This window comes from Micropterus dolomieu, linkage group LG07, assembly GCF_021292245.1.
Source record: "Micropterus dolomieu isolate WLL.071019.BEF.003 ecotype Adirondacks linkage group LG07, ASM2129224v1, whole genome shotgun sequence".
Classification (NCBI taxonomy): Eukaryota; Metazoa; Chordata; class Actinopteri; order Centrarchiformes; family Centrarchidae; genus Micropterus; species Micropterus dolomieu.
In genome coordinates, this window is record NC_060156.1 from 19,571,344 (window position 1) to 19,590,091 (window position 18,748).

General features: G+C 40.4%; 1 protein-coding gene across 2 annotated transcripts; it reads right to left on the minus strand.

Annotated features, from left to right (window-relative positions):
* Positions 1-741: 741 nt before the first annotated feature.
* On the minus strand, positions 742-15,625 carry zdhhc7 (zinc finger DHHC-type palmitoyltransferase 7). Of its 2 annotated transcripts, none has more exons than XM_046053943.1 (8): positions 15,467-15,625; positions 13,063-13,161; positions 7,897-8,247; positions 6,529-6,653; positions 6,248-6,344; positions 5,209-5,290; positions 4,382-4,512; positions 742-4,091 (listed from the first exon to the last, which is right to left on the minus strand). In XM_046053943.1, exons 3-8 carry the CDS (start codon positions 8,239-8,241, stop codon positions 3,909-3,911), a joined length of 963 nt encoding a protein of 320 aa, XP_045909899.1. In that variant the 5' UTR covers positions 8,242-8,247; positions 13,063-13,161; positions 15,467-15,625; the 3' UTR covers positions 742-3,908. The 2 variants fall into 2 exon arrangements, with proteins under 2 accessions (XP_045909899.1, XP_045909898.1); XM_046053942.1 differs by having other exon boundaries at positions 742-4,112.
* Between the last annotated feature and the right edge of the window lie 3,123 nt (positions 15,626-18,748).

Genomic DNA, 18,748 nt, shown 5'->3' on the forward strand with positions numbered 1-18,748 from the left:
GGTTGCACGGTTCTTAAGTCATATTAGAAGTTCATAGAAGGACAATTAGGAGTGAATGAACAGATAATTGATCACATGTTAAAAAGACAAGAAGATTTAATTCATATTAGAGTTTGAATGTACATATATTTATGTCCTGTATCTCTGTACATGTTAAAGGCAAGCATAGTATTTATTATGCTTTTGTACATTTCAGTTTCACCTTTCCTTGCAACTTCATTAAACCTGTGGACAAGAGACCAACTGTCTTCAGAGTCTTGATGTTAGGAAGGAGTTTGGCTGGCTGTCAAACTATATACAATATATATACTGAGGACAGTACACATGTATTTGTTTTTATACATCTCTCACTTGAAAGTGTGTCTGTGTCTGTCTAATGAGGAGGGATGCTGCATTTTATTAGTCAGCTGACATTTGAAAAACTTCCAATGTCTATACTTGGAATAATTATTATAATTACATAATGTTTTTTGTTACTGATTTGCTTAGGTCGGCACCTGTGTCAGATTTACTTCACTAAATGTTTCAATATGTCTTTACGGGATCTTTTTTACTTTGCAGCAAATTTGTTTCCCCAGTTTCTGTTCATTTGTACTGGATTTTGTTATCTCAATTTTAAGGTAAAGCGTAACTAATAACTATGGCAAACCCTCAGGACCTTGTGTGTTATCCAAATACAAGTGCACCCAGGTGCAGAGAAAATTAATTGTGTATTAAGGACAATCAATCACAATTTATAGCTTTAATTTAATCAAGTTTATTATGTAAACGAATGACATTAAAGATATGACATTATAAGATTATGACACATTAATAAAAAAAAATTGAATAAAACATTCCATGTATATATTGTTAATAGTAACCTTTATACTTTGTTTATAAAGCTGAAGGACATTTGTTCTTGAGGAAACAATCTCTCAGCAGTGTAGGAAATAAAACCTTTCTCAGCTGTTCATAGCAATGTTAATGGTAACTGTCATCAAACACCCGTCAATGTTCTTTATCACACATTTTCTGTGTAAATCTGAGAAATACCTTAGTGTATAGGTGTATGCGATTTTGCTAATTGTCAAACAATCCTCTCCAAATGGCAATGGTACGTTTTTGAATCATTCAGCAGAAGGTGGAGAAAATACAATTAGCGGTATAACCCTTTAAAAATTGTCATTCATTGTTTCTATTGCTGAGCATGAATGTTAAACTACATACCCTGTAACAGCATCCCAATTTTAGATGTTATGATTACAACATCTGAGTTTGGTCATGAAACAGGATTATCTTGTTTACATCAACCAAGCCCATATTATTGCCCTAATTATACCAGTCAACATTAAATACTTACACTCAGTCATCAAAGCAATATCTGTCAATCCATAATTAGCTCTGATGGTCTGCTACGTCCTACAAATACAATTAAAGGTTTAGCAGTGTATTAGTCCTTCCACTGTTACCACAAGTTCTGCTTCAGATATTTACTTCTATTCTAATGACCTTCTGTGTTTATCAGATTCAAGGCCTTGCATTCGCTCTGGATGTAATTTTGCAACCAATACCTGCAACTATTTTTAATAACAGCTGTTGCTTGATCAGCAACATTTTTGTGCATCTGCCAAACTAAACAGCATGGATTTTACCGTAGTCGTCTGATATGTATTATGCACACATAAATGAAAGACAGATTGAATATGATTTTATTGGACACGCCGTGTGTTTGGCTCAACCGCATTTCATCGTGCACCTCTTAAATTAAAAAGCACATTGAGCACGTTAGGATAAATGACTAGCCGAATGCACCATGCTGAATGAGAAAGTTTGACATTGTTTGTAAGAAGGTGATATTCTCACAACATAATCAGAAATCTGTTGCTGACGTGATGCAGTCAAGCAGAATAAAATGAGAAACGAGAGGCCAGCATTAATAAAATCCCCTGATATCAGTTAGCTTTCAGTGCTGTTTCCCTTAGTCCCAAAATAGGTTAGATTTACATTCTAATGCCAGCATGTTTCTTTATAGCCATAGCACATCAGATATAATTTAGTGTAAACAGTGGAGATATAGTTCCTTCTCCTGAAAACCACAGATGAGAACAAACAGCAGTATATTGTCCGCTATGCGAGGAGACTTGGAGATTTAAAAATGACACTACTCTGAATACCAGCCTATCAGCCAGGACTTCACTTTAAATCCTCAACTCTAGATTCAAAAGGTCACACTCATCCAGTGCCAACAGGCCCGTTGATTATGAGTAAAAACAGGAAACAAGTTGTCACAAAATTTTTCATAACTACACAATAATGACAAAATCACTTTACTGAATGATTTTTAAAGGCATGGCATATATGTGCTCCTATAACACTGGGAAAGTCCTGCCACTAGATGCTACCATCAGAAGCATCTGCTGAGCTCTACTTGTCTGTCTCCTTTCATCTCCCTTTGAGCTCCCTGACACTTAGTATTGAAGCTTGTATAAAGGGCCTCGTTCCTCAGCATTTTTAATTCTACAGGCTGACAGCACAATGGAGCTTGGCTCTCTTGGTGGGAATGAGCTCACAACAAGCCAAAGGAGGTTGTGCTACTGTTTTAAGTTCTCCTTTTCAAAATGTGGCACCACACGGTGGCCAGGGAGCATGCAAAGCCACCACGTCTGAGACTTGGCTCGGTCTCTGGGTTTGTAAGGTTGTTTTTTTTAAAGAGTTTAAATGCTATGAAGTCTTATCCAACTGCCCTTGTATATGGATTCCACATTAAGAAAAGAAAATGTGTACGAGTAAAACAATCTTTTTAGTAGCCAAACCTTCCTTCAACCTGAATCACTCTGTTATGAGAACACAGTGTGTATCAATGGTCTGGAGGGGGGGGGGGGGGGGGGGGGGGGGGGGGGGGGGGGGGGGGGGGGGGGGGGGGTCACTGATAGTTTGTGAGGATGATGTGGAGCAGCATGTAGGAGTGGTGGAATGGCAAACTCATGGACACATACATACAACTAATACAATAACAGTAGTCATCTCCAGTGAGTCATCGTGGTCAACTGTTGAGGAGTGGTCACTGTGACCAAAGTTAAAGAAGCTTCAGCAGTTTAAAAAAAAAAAGAATAAATCATTTCTACTGGCCAGAGGAACCGTTTCAGCCCAAGGAAGGAAAAACGTGACAAAGGGCATGAAGCAAAAGCCACTCAGTCCTCTGGAATTAAAATGAGGCTTGTGTTCACAGTAGCCTGTTCATCCATTTGAACAAATAGTGATGGTGCCTCATTTCCTGGCTGATATGCTGATTGTTTGAGCTGTTAGATGCAAATCAAGGCAGCACAGTTCCATGTTTGATGTCCACCGTGCTCCTTTTCCAGACCTTTTGTCAAGTGAAATGTAAGTACTGCACGTCATTGACTGTGATCCCCTTGTCTCGGTCCAGTAGTAGCAGATTCAAGCATTTCCGTGTTGCTGATACCTCTTCAAAAAATTAAAACGCTAATCTTGAATCTCATGTGCGCAGCAAAGAAAACAAAATGCTGGAGTTGTGCATTGAAGGTGCAGGTGTTGAGTTCAAACAGCACCTCGGGCGGTCTCGCAGGGATTAAAAGACTCACTTGAGTTACACACTGCATGCTTTACGTAAAAACACACAAACAAACCAAAATGCTGCTCATGTTAAAAACAATATTCCAGTTGTTCAGCATACTCGTGCAGGCCAGAGGTATTGGGTCTACATCAGCATGTGAGAAAGAGAGAATACAAACTTTCAGTGGTGGTTGTGATGCAGTGGGGTCCCGCTGGAGGAGACTGCAGCTGTCCTTGTCACCCACACACAAAGGACAGCCTCAGGGAGCAGAGGTCCATCTTAGCCCCGGCATACAAGAAATCTTGCTTTAGAAACGTCGAGTGCTGGCAAGCTGCATCAGTCTGTCCTGCTCTCAGACAGAAAACTCCGATCCACCGCGGCGACCGTGGGTCAACAGCAACAGGCGCCGCAGACGCAGGCCAGTGAATGGATTGCACCACAGCAGGGAGGGTGGACCCCCAAACACAGCTTTCATTCCGTCCCATCTCATGCGACGCTCCCATGTGGGCTTCTCATTTTTAAGACGCTCAATCTCCTGCAAGATATTCAAACCCCTCTGTAAATGAAAGATTCCCTTTTAAGTTGTATGTTTGCTTTGGCTCATTTGCATGCTAAGATACACAATTACATTAATAAGCACTCAGATAAGGAAACAAAGAATTAAATAAACAAATTTACATATCATATATACTTGGAATAGCCAAAGGCATTTATCAAGACTTAGCTTCCCTTGCCGTCTTTTTCCTTCATCTTACAGTTACCCTCCCTGCAACACACACAACCTGTTAAGAGGAAGAAAGCTTGCAGGGTGCGGTGCATACTGACCGTCTCGTCATTGCAGATGGAGTGGATCTGCGTACCAAACATCACAGCTGTGAAAGTGAGGAAGAGGACGGCTTCAAGACAGAGGAAGATTAGCAACAGCACAGACACCCCTGGAGAGAAGTCACTGCACTCTGGTCACAGTAAGAGAGACAGACAGGAGGAGAAATGCAAAGCAATTTGAAGAGGACAGATCTCAAAGTTGTGGAAACTAATAACCTAATGTGTGGATTCCATACATATAAATGTAGGACTGGACCTGCTGTGTGCACCTCTCTAATGCATCTATCCATTTTACACAGTCACAGTAGGCTGGAATACCGGTTAGCATGGAAAACAAATTGGTGGCTAATATGCCCTTGCTAAATCAGAGTATAATCTTGTAGAGGACAGTAGAGGCTGGAGTTATAAGAATTAAATCTCTTAATTTTCTGGTTCATTCCTGCAAAGAGACGCACATGGGAGTGGTAAAAGCTCTATGGCAGCAGTGATGATTGTGCTGCACAACTCCAATGACCTGTGCAGAGCAGCTGTTCTTACAAGAGTTAACAACCACTTTCATTGTTCCAAGTTGTCACAAAATTTTTCATAACTACACTGACAAATACTGACAAAATCACTTTACTGAATGATTTTTAAAGGCATGGCATATACGTGCTCCTATAACACTGGGAAAGTCCTGCCACTAGATGCTACCATCAGAAGCATCTGCTGAGCTCTACTTGTCTGTCTCCTTTCATCTCTCTAAATAGTTTCAGTTTCTTGTGTAAATAGCTGAATTTCTGTCAACCAAATGTCAGGGTCGATTCAGCAACACAGAGAGGCCTTACCGTTCCACTGGACTTTAATACAGGTGAAGAAGTGCATACCACTGAGGCCTAGGGCATGGGCAGAGATCAAGGCTATGTACATCTGCAGAAAGAGGAGCAGAAAAGGAGGGAGAGAGATGATGAGGAAAAAGTGGCAGAGAGAAGGCAAAAAGGAGAAGCCATTGCAGTCTTTCCCCTAGGATTTCAGAAACAGTGTGTAATCATGGGGTGGAATTTAATCAATTAAACAAGAAAACATTACAAATTAATATCAGTGAATATGATGCATCAAGCAAATATGCATATAGACATAGTCAAATGTAACTGCAATTCTTTATGGCATTTTACAGTTAATTCCAATTTTGTTTTCAAATATCGTGATTCTGTCTGCCTAATTACATTTATTTTTGTCATTCTTTCATGGAGGGGCGGGCCGACCCCCCAAAACAATGAGAAACACTGCATCCACACTCTTTTCCCACAAGGTTGGTTTCCAGATATTGTGTTTATTCATTTCACTTCTGTAATAAAACTCTAAAAACTTTTGATCAGCAGGGTTTTTCAACCTCTCTATCTATGGCAATCTGTAAGGAGAGAAAACTAAATATTGCACTGCGCAGGTGACCTTGTGCTGCCCAGCCATATGACAGCTTTATGTTTCTGTCATCAAAAAAGTTCCAGTCAGCATATGAAGCCATAAAAAAGAGCTGAATTTGTCAACAGTCATAAATGGCTTTGAGAGAACATTTCATGAAGGCCTCTGTCTGTCGTGCACTACATCATTGCTGAGCTGTAAACCTCAGCTGGTTATTGCATCATGAAATACTAGCGGGACAATTTTCCATTTTTTCCCCTTTAGTCTGATATAAAGTCATGTAATTTAAGAAGAATGGCATTTTGTAAAGACAAGGGACTATATGAACTCTATGTTTTTTCAATTATCACAATGAATAAGTAATATGTGAAGGAATTACCTGATGTCTAATGTTCATTTCTAATCCTTAACATACCCTTTGTTAAAATGAAACAAACTGAACCATGAGTACTTGAGTGTACTTACAGTGAACAGTACAAAGAATCTCTGATTCTTTTCTCCCACGCAGTTATTGACCCAAGGGCAGTGGTGATCCATCTTCCGGATGCATCTTTTACAAATACTAGATAGAGAAGAGGTTGATGCATGACACATTGACTCTGCTTATGTCATCAATTATACTGCTCCTGTTCACGCAAAAAGTCCTTATACAGATGTTTTCAAAAGCACAAGTTGGACAAGGCGGGGTAAAGGAGCATGTCACAGTTTAATGTGTTGTAAAATTGGCCCCAACAGTTAAGACTGACCTGCAGTGGTGTGCCCTCTCAGGCTTGATGCTGCAGCACTTGGGGCACTTGTAGATGACCTCACCAGGCTTCAGCTGTAAGCTCTCCATGTACTCCTTGGTTGCATTGCCCTTAGGAACTGCACCCTAAAGAGGGGTGAAGACAGACAAAGACAAATGCTGTCAGTTACAAATCTGTCCAAACACCCACTACTTGGACACACTGTTCCAATAGTAACTTATTTTCAGCAGTTAAGTAAGACTCGTGTTTGATTATGACTGAATTTATATACACAGACTGTGCTGGTTATTTTTTCAGGCTGACAAAATGTAGGGTATTTTTTAACTAAAGCAATCTCTTTGGTCTGGGAGCCCATAATATAGCAATTTCCCGAATGAATCAGAATCGGGTGTAACTACCACTTACCTTTGACCTTTAATTGTTCAGTGTGTATGTTTTAGTGGCATCTGAATTGCAACCAACAGCTCAGTCACCGCTCACCCCTCCCTTTGCAAGCGCGTAGGAGAAGCTACGGTGTCCGACACACTCTGTCGGCTCTTCTGCTAAATAATATGTGGTCCTCTATTTTCTTTTTCTTCTCCTCCTCCTGCTTCTCCTTCTTCCATATTCAATGTAGTGACGAAACGCACTCTGTAGAGCAGTTTGTCCATTTGGGCTACTGTAGAAATACGGCGACTTACATATAAGGGGTAATGCGGTTTATGTACATAGAAATGGCTCATTCGAAGGTAATAACAACATAACGGCTCGTTATGTCTTTATGCACCACTGAAAACATAGTTATGTACATTATATAGCATTTTTTGTCTATAGATCCTCCTAAATATTACACACTGAACCTTTAAGCAAAAACTCCAAAAGCATTTAAAGTTGTTCAGATGTGTCAGATGTGGTGGAAATGCAAACTCTAAGTTGACTTTGTTCTTGGGCCTTTTATTTTCTGGGAGTACTTCTTATAAATTAAAATGTCATAAAATTTAGTAGACTGTCCTACACAACTTTCCCACACAGCGTCCCTCAACTCAGTGTGCTTGATTACAAGTGTCTTTACTACAGTATGACTCCCAACCCTAACTCAATTCAAACAGCGAGCACCATTTCAATTTGTATTTAATTAAGATGATTCCTTACAAAAAAACCCAACATTTTGCTTTAACTTAAAGTCCATCAATAATTTTGCCTTATATTTGAGGGGCTCTAAATATTATCGTATGGTTATATCCTTTTATTGTGGTGTGTGGTATTTGTTTTGCGAAACACAAGCTTTGTCTTACTCATAGACCCTTAATGTTTTCTCTACCTCTTCATTACCCTGCTATCTTACTTTTACCCTCCTTCAATCATTCTTACTCTCCTTAACACGCTTACCGGGTCAGTCAACATGGTGCGCAGATGTGAGGCCAACGCAAGCACAGCCAGTGAGTTGAAGGTGGCCCCGTTCAGTAGCGAGTACCAGAAGTTTTTGCCAGGAAGCAGCATGACAAAGTTCACCACAAATTCAGCGTACAGCACCAGGAACCAGGTCATGCCTGCACACACCATCCCACAGCTGTCCTGAATGAACCACAGTGTGCGGTTCCCCGCTGTGTGGCCCGCGTGGGGACCCCCGACCATCACCCCGGCTGCCAGGCTCCCTGTCTCGACATCTGCACCTGCCGACAGCAGCGGGTGGTGCTGTTCCATATCTCGCAGTCGGTGGTTTGAAGACTGCATCCTGCCCTATGGAGAAGGGAAAAATTGGAAGCAAGACTAAATTGAGGGCTACTGTCTGCGTCTTCACATAATAAAAAAGGAGTGATACATATACAGTAGTTATTTCCTTAAATACACACCGTTTTCACAACTACTGTTATCTATGTTGGTTAAAATACACAAATAACACAGGGCCACAATGTAAAGAGAAGAGTCACATGCAAGAGGTGCAGCAGGTAAAACAAGGATACAAGGATGGACACGTATCGCAATTAGGGCTGAACAATTTTGAAAGAATATCTAATTGTGATTATTTTGACTGATACAGCAATTACGATATTGGAGTGAAAGATCACTTTTACATCATTATTCTCATTTTCACTGAAAAACCTATTTAAATGATTATAGTGTGATTTTTGATCTGTACAAAAGATGTTTTCTTAAGTCTGTAGAATATGATGTGTAGTCCAAGACATCTCTGCAGCACAACAATATTCCATTTGAAATCGTATTTTGACACACATTATGCCTTCAACAAATAATGCACCACACAGATCGCAGTAGGTCCCTGAGTCATAAGAGTTTCTTTTTCTGTATTTATGTCAAGGTCACAAGAGAACGTTCAGGACCGGACCGAGAGACTAGGTCTGCAGCTTTAAGATAAATCAATGGCTACCCTGGTCCCGCTAGGAAACTGATCCTGCAGCTGATGAATGTGCATGAGGAATACAGGCTAATAATAATCTTTAGACCCAGTTACCTTCTGCTGGCAGGCTTCACTGTGACTCACTGAGACAAAGTAAACTTCTTAAACAAGGTATATACTGTGATTTTAGTTTTTTTACTGTTTGATTAGCCAGAGGTCAGAACCAAAACATTTGTCTGTCTATGCCCAAATACTCATGGAGTTTAGTAAGTTTTAAACCTCTACTTTAGTTCCATATTACACAAAAACATTCAATGTTTGTTATAAAAACCCATTCATCAGATACCACTTTAATACAATAAAAGTTTATTTATTCCAGCGCTTCGGACAAATCCACATTAATGATCAATTATTCCCTTACTACTGAGAAGGCGGGACTTGCCACTCTGTCTAGATAAACTGCCAAACAAGAATTTCACTTGTATCTGTTAAAAAAAAAGTGTTCAAATCACACTTTTCAAAGCTTTTCCTTAATGACAATAAAATTTAGGTGGCTAGTGATGATACCAAGTAGTAGTAGTACTGCACATTCAACTGAAGAGGGTTGTTGCCACATGGAGAATGTATTGACATAGCAGTGCGATTCCTCGCTGACCGAAAGAACGACCTTCCATTGAAGAATCCTGTTCAGCGTGCTTTTATACCTCACCTGCCACTCACTATTTAGTTGTTAATTAAATGGTTAGGTAGAGGTGCTTAATGTATTTGTTGATGTGGTGTTCAGGTAGACTTTGGCGTGCTGCTTTGAAGCAAATGACTGCATCATTTTGTTAAGCTTTTAAATCAAATGACACATTTCCAGTGAGATGGGTGGTGCAGAGCTAAGCTTTCAGTCTTTAGCTGACTGGCCAACCAGGCGCCCTTCCAAAACACCACACTGCTGTTTGTTTCTGCTTGCGTCAAAACCTTCCAAGTCAGTGGGTGTCATTGAAATTGCTTGCAAAAATGTAGATGCCAACGGGGATGAGAGGTTTTTGGCCTACAGAGCAGAAACCCCAAACCAGCAAAAATATCTTCCTGATAGCCATAAAAAAAAAAAGGATCCAGTCAGAAGTCCAGTTCAAGCAACACCGTGATCTCATGGGAACTGATTGTGAGGATTTCTATAAAAAAACATTTCCATTATATTAGAGTATAATTGATCTGTTTCCTGCTCCTAGTTATTAAAATATTTGTATGCACTAAGACAAGCAGACTTGTAAGATGCCGGTTATGCAAACAACTGGCTTCATGACCTATTTTTGATCATGCAATACATCTAATCTTGGCGCAGCATTTAAATTAGGTTGGTTATAGGCTTCTCATGGCTAGTAACACACCAATGTAAGTTCTACAAGATAGTGACTTTAAGTCTCTATTACTGACTTTCAAATGGCTCACCCGAGACTATGCTGTACAAACGCTATGTGGCATTTAATTCAAATTTCAATATTTGACACAGAAACACACATTTCAAACAGGATATTTGAACAAAGTGGAAAAGCAGCCTAAAAAACACTTTCCAACAGCTAATACAAAACAAATGCTGCTGGTCTAATACCTATTTCAACTTCTGCGTTCTGTGCATCCATGGGTGTAATAAGATAAAATACAAGTCTTTCACTTTTATGCCAAACAAATTTCTAGGGGTCACTGACGGATCAATGTTTCGGCCAAACTTAACCATGCTGCCAGAAAGACGCAGTCTCAGTGGCACTTCAGGTTCGAATGAACAGAACAGAAACACATCCACTGACATCCATCCCCTGGAGGGGCAGATGAGAACTTGTTTGCGTGTGCAGAGGATAAGGTCTGGAGTATTTTTTTAAAAGTTGAATTCAAACATGACATATGCACTGCTCGACTAAAAGTGACAGCGAATCTTACAGCATAAGATTTAAGTTACCTGGCCAACTGACACCCCTTTATAAATAGACCCACCAAACGTCTACCTGACTAGAGGTGTTATTAGTCTGAGTAATTGAAAACACCTGAGTGGGTATGCTTTTAATTACAGCCCTCCTGAACAAATTAAATAATGGATCAGTGGCATCGTACTATATGTAGCCTAAGCTCCATCATAATAATTAAAATACTGTTAATAATGTTATGCTCGGATATTAATATGAAATACACATTATGTGCCTCAATCTCCTTATAAATAACAACAGCAGGTCTGTTCTCTATTGTGCATTATGAGGGAGTTCTCAAGTTGCTTGGGTTCAAAGCTGATCCAGGCATGTTAAGTGGTTTGGTGTTGACCAATCCTTTTTTTTTTTTTTTTTACTCTTTTTTACTCTGTGCCAAAAATGCTCCACCAAACACCATTAAAACACCAGATGTTTGTCAGCAAGTCAGCAGAGTGTGAACCACAGCAGCCACAATTGCACTTAATGATATGACAGGATGCGTCTCTTAATGATGTGAGCACAGCTGAATTGTCTTTCAAAAAATGAAGCTACATTTTCATACATCAAAAAGATCAAGACTGGACCTGAGGCTGGAGGAAAGCACTGTGTCCACTGATAGATCACACATGCCTGAGGCTACTGTTAAGAGCATCAGCTAGTGAATAAACTGGCCATAGAAGACAAGATCTATCAGGATCTGAAAGAGTTGGCTCAGAAAACTGTAGTGACTGATTTATCTGGCTAATACACACATACATACATGTAATTTATCAGAGCAGCATGTTGCAATGACAGGAAAACAACGACAACACTCTCAGCTTTTGCAGGTTGGGAAATATTAAACACAAGGGGCTTAATCAGTTAAATGAACTACTGGAGAGATGAAGTCATATTAAAGTTTGATATTCACAAAGCTCATGTAGCGGGAACCAAAGAAGCTGAAAAATGCTGGGAAATCCTAGCAATGCCAGCAGACACTTAAGTCTGTGTATAAGAAACTTGACAATAAAAAAACAAACATCATAGGGATCTGTAGACAAATATGACTTGAAAAGTGAACACAGGTTGACAATGCTGTTTGTAGAAGGTTTCGGAGGGCCCCTGTCTTGCTGACTTTTAACAAATGTATTCAAATGCAAACAGTGTTGTTTACCACACATCACCAGCATTGAACAGCATGCCGTTTTTCTGTTGAACAAAATAAATAATTAGCATTGTCCTTAAGAGGGCACAAAATGCTCTTGGCCAGTTTGAGGCATATTGATTTTACTGTGGTCAATGAAAGGGAGGTCCATTAAAGCCACACCAGCTGCTTGTTGAGTTGTTTGCCCTTCCCAGTCAGAGGGCCACTGGTCCCTTTCTCCCACTCTTCTTGTATCTCTTACTCTCCTCTCTCTGACATACATAACGAGCAGTCACCTCTGTGTTATCCTGCTCAGATCACTTTTCCAGGGTCATCCCGGTCACTCAAAAATATTCCTGAAAGAAATGGGTTTCGATTTTCGAAGTAATGTTATGTTTCACATTGTCACATTTCCAAATTGCCAAACAGCTTGATGGCGAACTTAAAGTGATTGCAACTGAAAACAGTGAGGATTTAATTGCCAATAAGATTACAAACACAACCAACACATCACCTGTAATTTCTATGGCTGACTGTAACACTCAACCTACAGTGTCCACAACCAAATAAAAAATGTTTTATCAAGTACAGTTGGGCTGGCTCATCCAGTTCAAGACACTTGCTGCACAGCTGAAGTAAACATTTGTCATAATTATACTCTTTTATTGACAATTATTTATATAAACCTACGTCTGCACTCAAGTTATTCTACAGGCCACCCAACGTATATTTGAAGGCTCGTTTTCCATTTCTCCTGATTGACAGCAGCTTGAGAATTCTTTCTCTCTTGCACTCTTACCATTATAATAAGTGTAAATATGCCATTAGCATTCTGTGTCGCAGGATTGTTTTCAGACAAAACAATAATTAGCAAGAAATTACAAGAAACAAGAACATCAACCAGAAAAACATTCAGCCAGGTTGCACATTACTTGAGGTAAATGCTCTCTGGTACAGATGGTTATAGAAAGCCAAAATGAGGAATGCCACTCTTCTAGCTTTTGCATAAGAGCAAGCAGACGAGGTGACATGAGGTTGGCTGCTCTGCTCAGTTTGCCCTTGTTACAAATTCTGCTCTGAGAACTTGAAGATGTGCAAATTGAGAAATATGTGGGACAACCTACCTAATAGGTCTTCTCTTTACAATAACATGCTGTGGTGTGTACCTCCTGGACCTGCATTCAGGATGATGTAAAATTAAATACTGGCAGGTAGGCGAACACCTGAAAAAGACAAACACACACAAACTGTTTTTAATCTTGGGATCAAAACATATTATTATGATACAGACCCCCCTCCCCCCCAAGCTTGTTGCTCTATTCCATATGAAAGTCTATGCAGCCCTTAGCCCCGCCCTGTCCGTCTCACTCACTCTCACCTCAGTGACACTGGATAATGAGCTACAACAGAAAATGGAAAAGCACAGTTTGAAAATGTTAAGGGTGGGGCTGAAAAGTTCAGAGAGAAAAGAGTCAAAGGTCATTGCTGAAATGCAAGTAAATGTAAAAAAGTCATCGACTCATTCCGTAGTAGTAGTAGGTTACTAGTACCCGGGAAGAGGAAGATGCCACAGCCCTGTTCATGGGTGAAAGAGTAGTCAGAGAGGACAGCAAATCCAGAGATAGTGCAGATGAACGGTAGATATGCGTCTAAATGTGTTTATACATGTTATCAGAATCAGTGAAATGCAAATGCTGTCGGTCCAGTACTGTTTTGTAAATATACCAGAAAGAAAGAACTGAGGTAAAGACTACAGTAACTGTGTGTTCAAACAGGCTGATGGAAAAACTAAAATCTGATGCTTAACGTTAGTATAGCTCTGAATGTCTACATTTGGCTGTCCTGTGGGGATTTTGTGGGAAATAAATCACTTCATTATAATTGTTGTGTAATTTTATTTTGCTAAAATAAGCATTTTCATTTGATTGTTTTTGTCTTGTTATTCTACACATTGAATGTTTTAGACATTTACATTTGTTAATTAGCTAATTTTATGTAATGTCTGCCTTTGGTTGCAAATAGCCTGTACACATTATAAAACCCAATCAATCCTTTCCCTCACACAATTCACACTTTGTGTGGGAGAATGTGTCTTTAGTGATTTGCTAGATCTGATGCCCATCAACAAGATTCCTACCACTTCACTAGTGTCTACAGTCTGGTGTAAACTGTTGCTGTGTTTTTGTAGTTTATCTAAAATTTTGCCTTTATTAGTTAATTTATATATTATTTTATTTGAAACCAGGTTTATGATAGGTGCAACTCTCTTAGGTTATGTTCTATGTTTGGAGAAGTGTTCAACCAGTTTTATTTTATTATTATCTGTACTCCCATGACTTAAAGCTAACCAGCTGACACTGAGCAGCAGTTAGACACTTCTCTGTCTCAGTGAGGCTTGTGGATATTTTAGTCTTTTGATCTTGAGGCTTCATGTGATGTGAGGTTGTTCAATCATGACAATTTCAGGATGTGTTCTGCAGCCTTTTTAAAGTAGTAGTGCTATACTGATCAATGGCTGTGATGCAGCTAGGTGGTTTATTAGAGGCTGGTCCTGTTTGTAGGTGTGTGCATTAGCAGGGCAGCCGTGGTGGAGTGTACGGTGAGTCGTTCTGTTGGGCTGGTCAGGATCAAAGTCCAGGGCCATTTTTTTTTTCTCCCGGTCTGTCCCTGCTAAGCCCTCTCTAAAATAAAAACTTTATACAACCTTTTAACATTCATACAGGTAGCATTTACTGTGGGAGTGCAGTTTTAGCTAGGTGTACCTAATAAACTGGCAACTGAGTGTATAAACTCTGGGGTGATTACCACACACTGCCACAGTTTCTACGATGTTTGCTTCATCCCCAGAGTCTGTGTGGTGTCCAGGAGTTTGCAAATGTTCTCTTTTTTACTTCCAGGAAAACACACCCATCATGATGGCTATTCGTTGCAATGTGGTGACACTGCATCATCTCAGCTAATAGTCTCATGAGTAATCACAGATTGTTCTCTGTTGCCTTGACTCTGGGTGGTAAACCAATCCTGTCCAGAGTGATTTGGGCACCTCAACGTAGCCGTGGTCTCTGTGCAAACCACCAAATTACAGCAGTAATACTGACATGACAAACACTATCGACCTCCTACATGTTTTTCTTAAATACTATTGCCATTGTCTTTGTCTGAGAGGTGTGTAACTGGGATTAGAGTCCTTCTTCAAATCCCTCCTGCAATGATAACTGTTAAGGTCGTGACTGCCCCCCCACCCCCAACCCCGCGCGCGCGCGCGCACACACACACACACACACACACACACCCGCGCGCACACACACACACACACACACACACACACACACACACACACACACACACACAAGCACAGGGCATAGCAGCCTGCTATCCTGACACTTCACATGGACCCGGATTGGATGGTAAATCACGCTTGCTAACCACTAGCCATTTAGAGAAGCTAACACAGCTAGCATGCTAACACCGTATGCAAGCCACGAGCGCAAAAAACAGAGCCTCCCGGGTGACAGCTAAATTACATACCTTAATATTCCTAATTTCCTTTGCTGTGAACGCCTTCTTAATACATTTTGATGTCCCGTTTGAGCTAAACTCCAGCTCCAAGGCGGCCGTGCCCGCAGAGGTAGCAACACATCGCTCTAACAACGGGCTGACAGTACCCACTAACGACTGAGCTTCCGGGGTTCGCCTCGGGTTTGTCCGTTACCGTTCGCGAATGTCCGGGGAAGAATATTTACTCAAATAGCGTCATCTCGTGGATGTAGCCAGAATTGCAACTACTAAACTGCGATAATCTTATTTCTCCACTCGCGAGTGCTATTGGCTAAATACAATGTATGACAGTCCCCAAGTGAACTTTGAGAAACTGCGCTGCATTTAGATTGAAAAGTAAGGTTGGTCTACAGGCCTATATGTAGGCCTATCCGTGTCTAATGTATGCATGGATGTATGTTATGTTATGTAGTCTAATAAGAACAGGTCTACAGTTTTTAAATGATATATTGATAACTTATTTCCTCAAATTACTTAATAGTTGAATTATAAATCTCAACGTATTGCATTGAGGGACCACACCAGTGTTTTCTTTTAAAATGCATTTTACATTTCTGCAAACAGTTTTGCATGAAAGGTTTCTGGATGTAATTTCTCTCACCATTCCAGTTAGCTTTGACTGTCACTCATATGGTAAACAACAATGATCAAACTCCCAAAACTTGAATTGCGTAAACCCATTGACATTACTTTCTATCACTGCTAAGGTTGCATGAATACTTTACAAAACAACCTGCACTTGAACTGCACCGGTGAGCCAGCTTTGTCAGGAGGTATAAAAAGGTAATTACTTATAGAAAATGGATGAATATTTACAGTGCTCTGGCTAGCCTGATCTGATCCCAGTCTCTCCCAAAAGCCCTAACTCACTGAATCTTCTTTGCTATTAGTCATGCATGGATTTTGGTTCAAGGTTATGGTCACTTTAGCAAAGGAGAACAACAGACGCAGTCCTCCTCTCTATGAGGCTGAAACGTTCATGCATGTTACTCTTCTGGTCCAATCAGTGATGTCATAACAGGTAAAATGGTCTGTAATATTTAGCTTAACTTGAGGTTTCTTGTGGTCAGCTGGGGACAGACGCCCACTTGTAGCAGCACGTCCCCAGAAGAGAGCAGTAAGACCTTCCTGGTAGCAACGTCTGCTATCACGTCTCTCCCAAGAGTAGATTATAAAGCCAAGACAAAGCAGCCTGGCCCTTCCGTGCCCTGTGTCTGCAGCTGCGCAATGAAAGCTCAGGGCTTCTGCCCTCTCCTGTTCTGGTTCAGAGCCGATATCAGCTGTCTGTTTTAGAGCAAGGGAGAGAAAAAATACCCAGCAATCCTCTAAAGCAGCTTAAAGGCTGAATCAGGGGACTGGAGTCCTTTCCATTTCCAGCACTGCCTCTCTCTCTCTCTCTCTCTCTCTCTCTCTCTCTCTCTCTCTCTCTCTCTCTCCATTATGGCTTGATAAGCATCTGACTGACTGCCAAAAGAGCAGCCACAGTGGTTGCATGTAAACTGTCTGCTGCATCCTCCTAAAGTGCCCCCCCTCCCCAATCCAAAATACATCCCCCCCAAAACATCTCCCACTTGGATGTATGAGAATTGGCCTTAAAAGACTGTGAATAGCAACTGAGACAAGCAGGGGTATGATTTTAACTCTTGATGTAATCAGAAGTCTTGTATCCGATTAAATAATGAATGCTAAGTGCTCGTGTAAAAAATAAAATCTCCCGCCGGGGGCCTTGGGTTCCACTGTGCATTATTATTTTGGTGCAGTCCCCCCCCCACCCTTTGTTGACATGCAGGCTTTCGGAGTGAAATGAAGTGAAGCAAAGTGGAGTGGAGAGCAGAGTGGTTTGAAGCAAGTGTGCAATGTGACTGTAGCTGGTCCCCTTGTCAGTGTTTGTGTGTGTCTGTATATGTGTGTGTGTGTGTGTGTGTGTGTGTGTGTGTGTGTGTTTGTAGGAATAAAAGGGGAAAATAAAATGTGGAGCTTTCCTTACAATAGAGGGGATGAGAGGAGGAGAGCTAAAAATACATTTGGCGAATGAGGGAGAGAGAGAGAGAGAGAGAGAGAGAGAGAGAGAGAAATAAAACACACAACCAAAAGATGAGTGAAAAGAAGAGTTTATGACAGGATACCACAAATCCAGACCAGTGTTAGCATCATTAGCACAGAAATCTATCTATCAGTGGAGACTCCCTTATTTTCATTTGGCCGGGGAACAAAGCCACAGCTGAGCCATCTCACTTGTTGGCTGTCTCCCAGAATAACATATTGAGATATTATGGGTGTTTAAAGGATGTGTCAGCATAAACTCAGATATTAACAACTTCTCAAACTACTTCATTTTGATATGATGCATGTGATCTTATCTACATTTGTTGTATTGTCCGTTTACTCATAGCTAATTAATTAAGACACAGAAATACTCAAATTGTTGTTTATTTGTACTTAATTAAGATGGTATAATATACACGTGTACTGTTTAAGAGCAATAGAAGAAGGTAAGATACTGTTAAGATAAAGTTATGAAACTTTTCTGAAAAGAGGGAAAGCTAAATGGTGGGTTATGTGTGAGACTATTTCTTGGGCTTTAACGTGCTGGTACGCACATTTTCTTACCTTTGGACAGAGCCAGGCTTGCTGTTTCCAGCCTTTCTGCTAAGCAAAGCTAACCAGCTGCTGGCTAGCTTTATATTTAGTGTCATGGATCTTTTCATCAAAGCGGCAGTGAAACTGCTCACACTTGCAATGATTGCACATCTTACCCTTTGAAAGGACCAGTTGTATTATAAGACGTAGCAGTCTTAAGTAGCAGGCCTGAGCTATGATGATGTCAGAGTGTGGAGGCCTGTTGACTTGAGGAAAATGTCTTGTTGAAAAGAAAAAGACAGCAAGCAGAAAAGTCTTCATGAATGCTTAAAGAGAAATGCACCTCAAGAGAAATTTCCTTGGGGTTTTTGAATTAAACACCACGACCTAGCAACAATTTATCTGTGGTCAGAAATGAGAGCGAGAGAGGGTAGAGGGGAAAAGAGAAATGGGTGTAGTTGCAGTTGGGTGCAATGTGTGATGAGTAAATGCAATCATAGGATGCTACATGGAAATATTTACAGTATTATATGGAATATTAGAACTGAATTCAGCTAATGTTAAAAAGGGCCCATTAAATTAGAACACACAAATCTGTTGAATAGATATCACACATAATATTTGATGATTCCTAAACTGCAGTAGGTATGGTGACACTTTAGGTGAAACCAT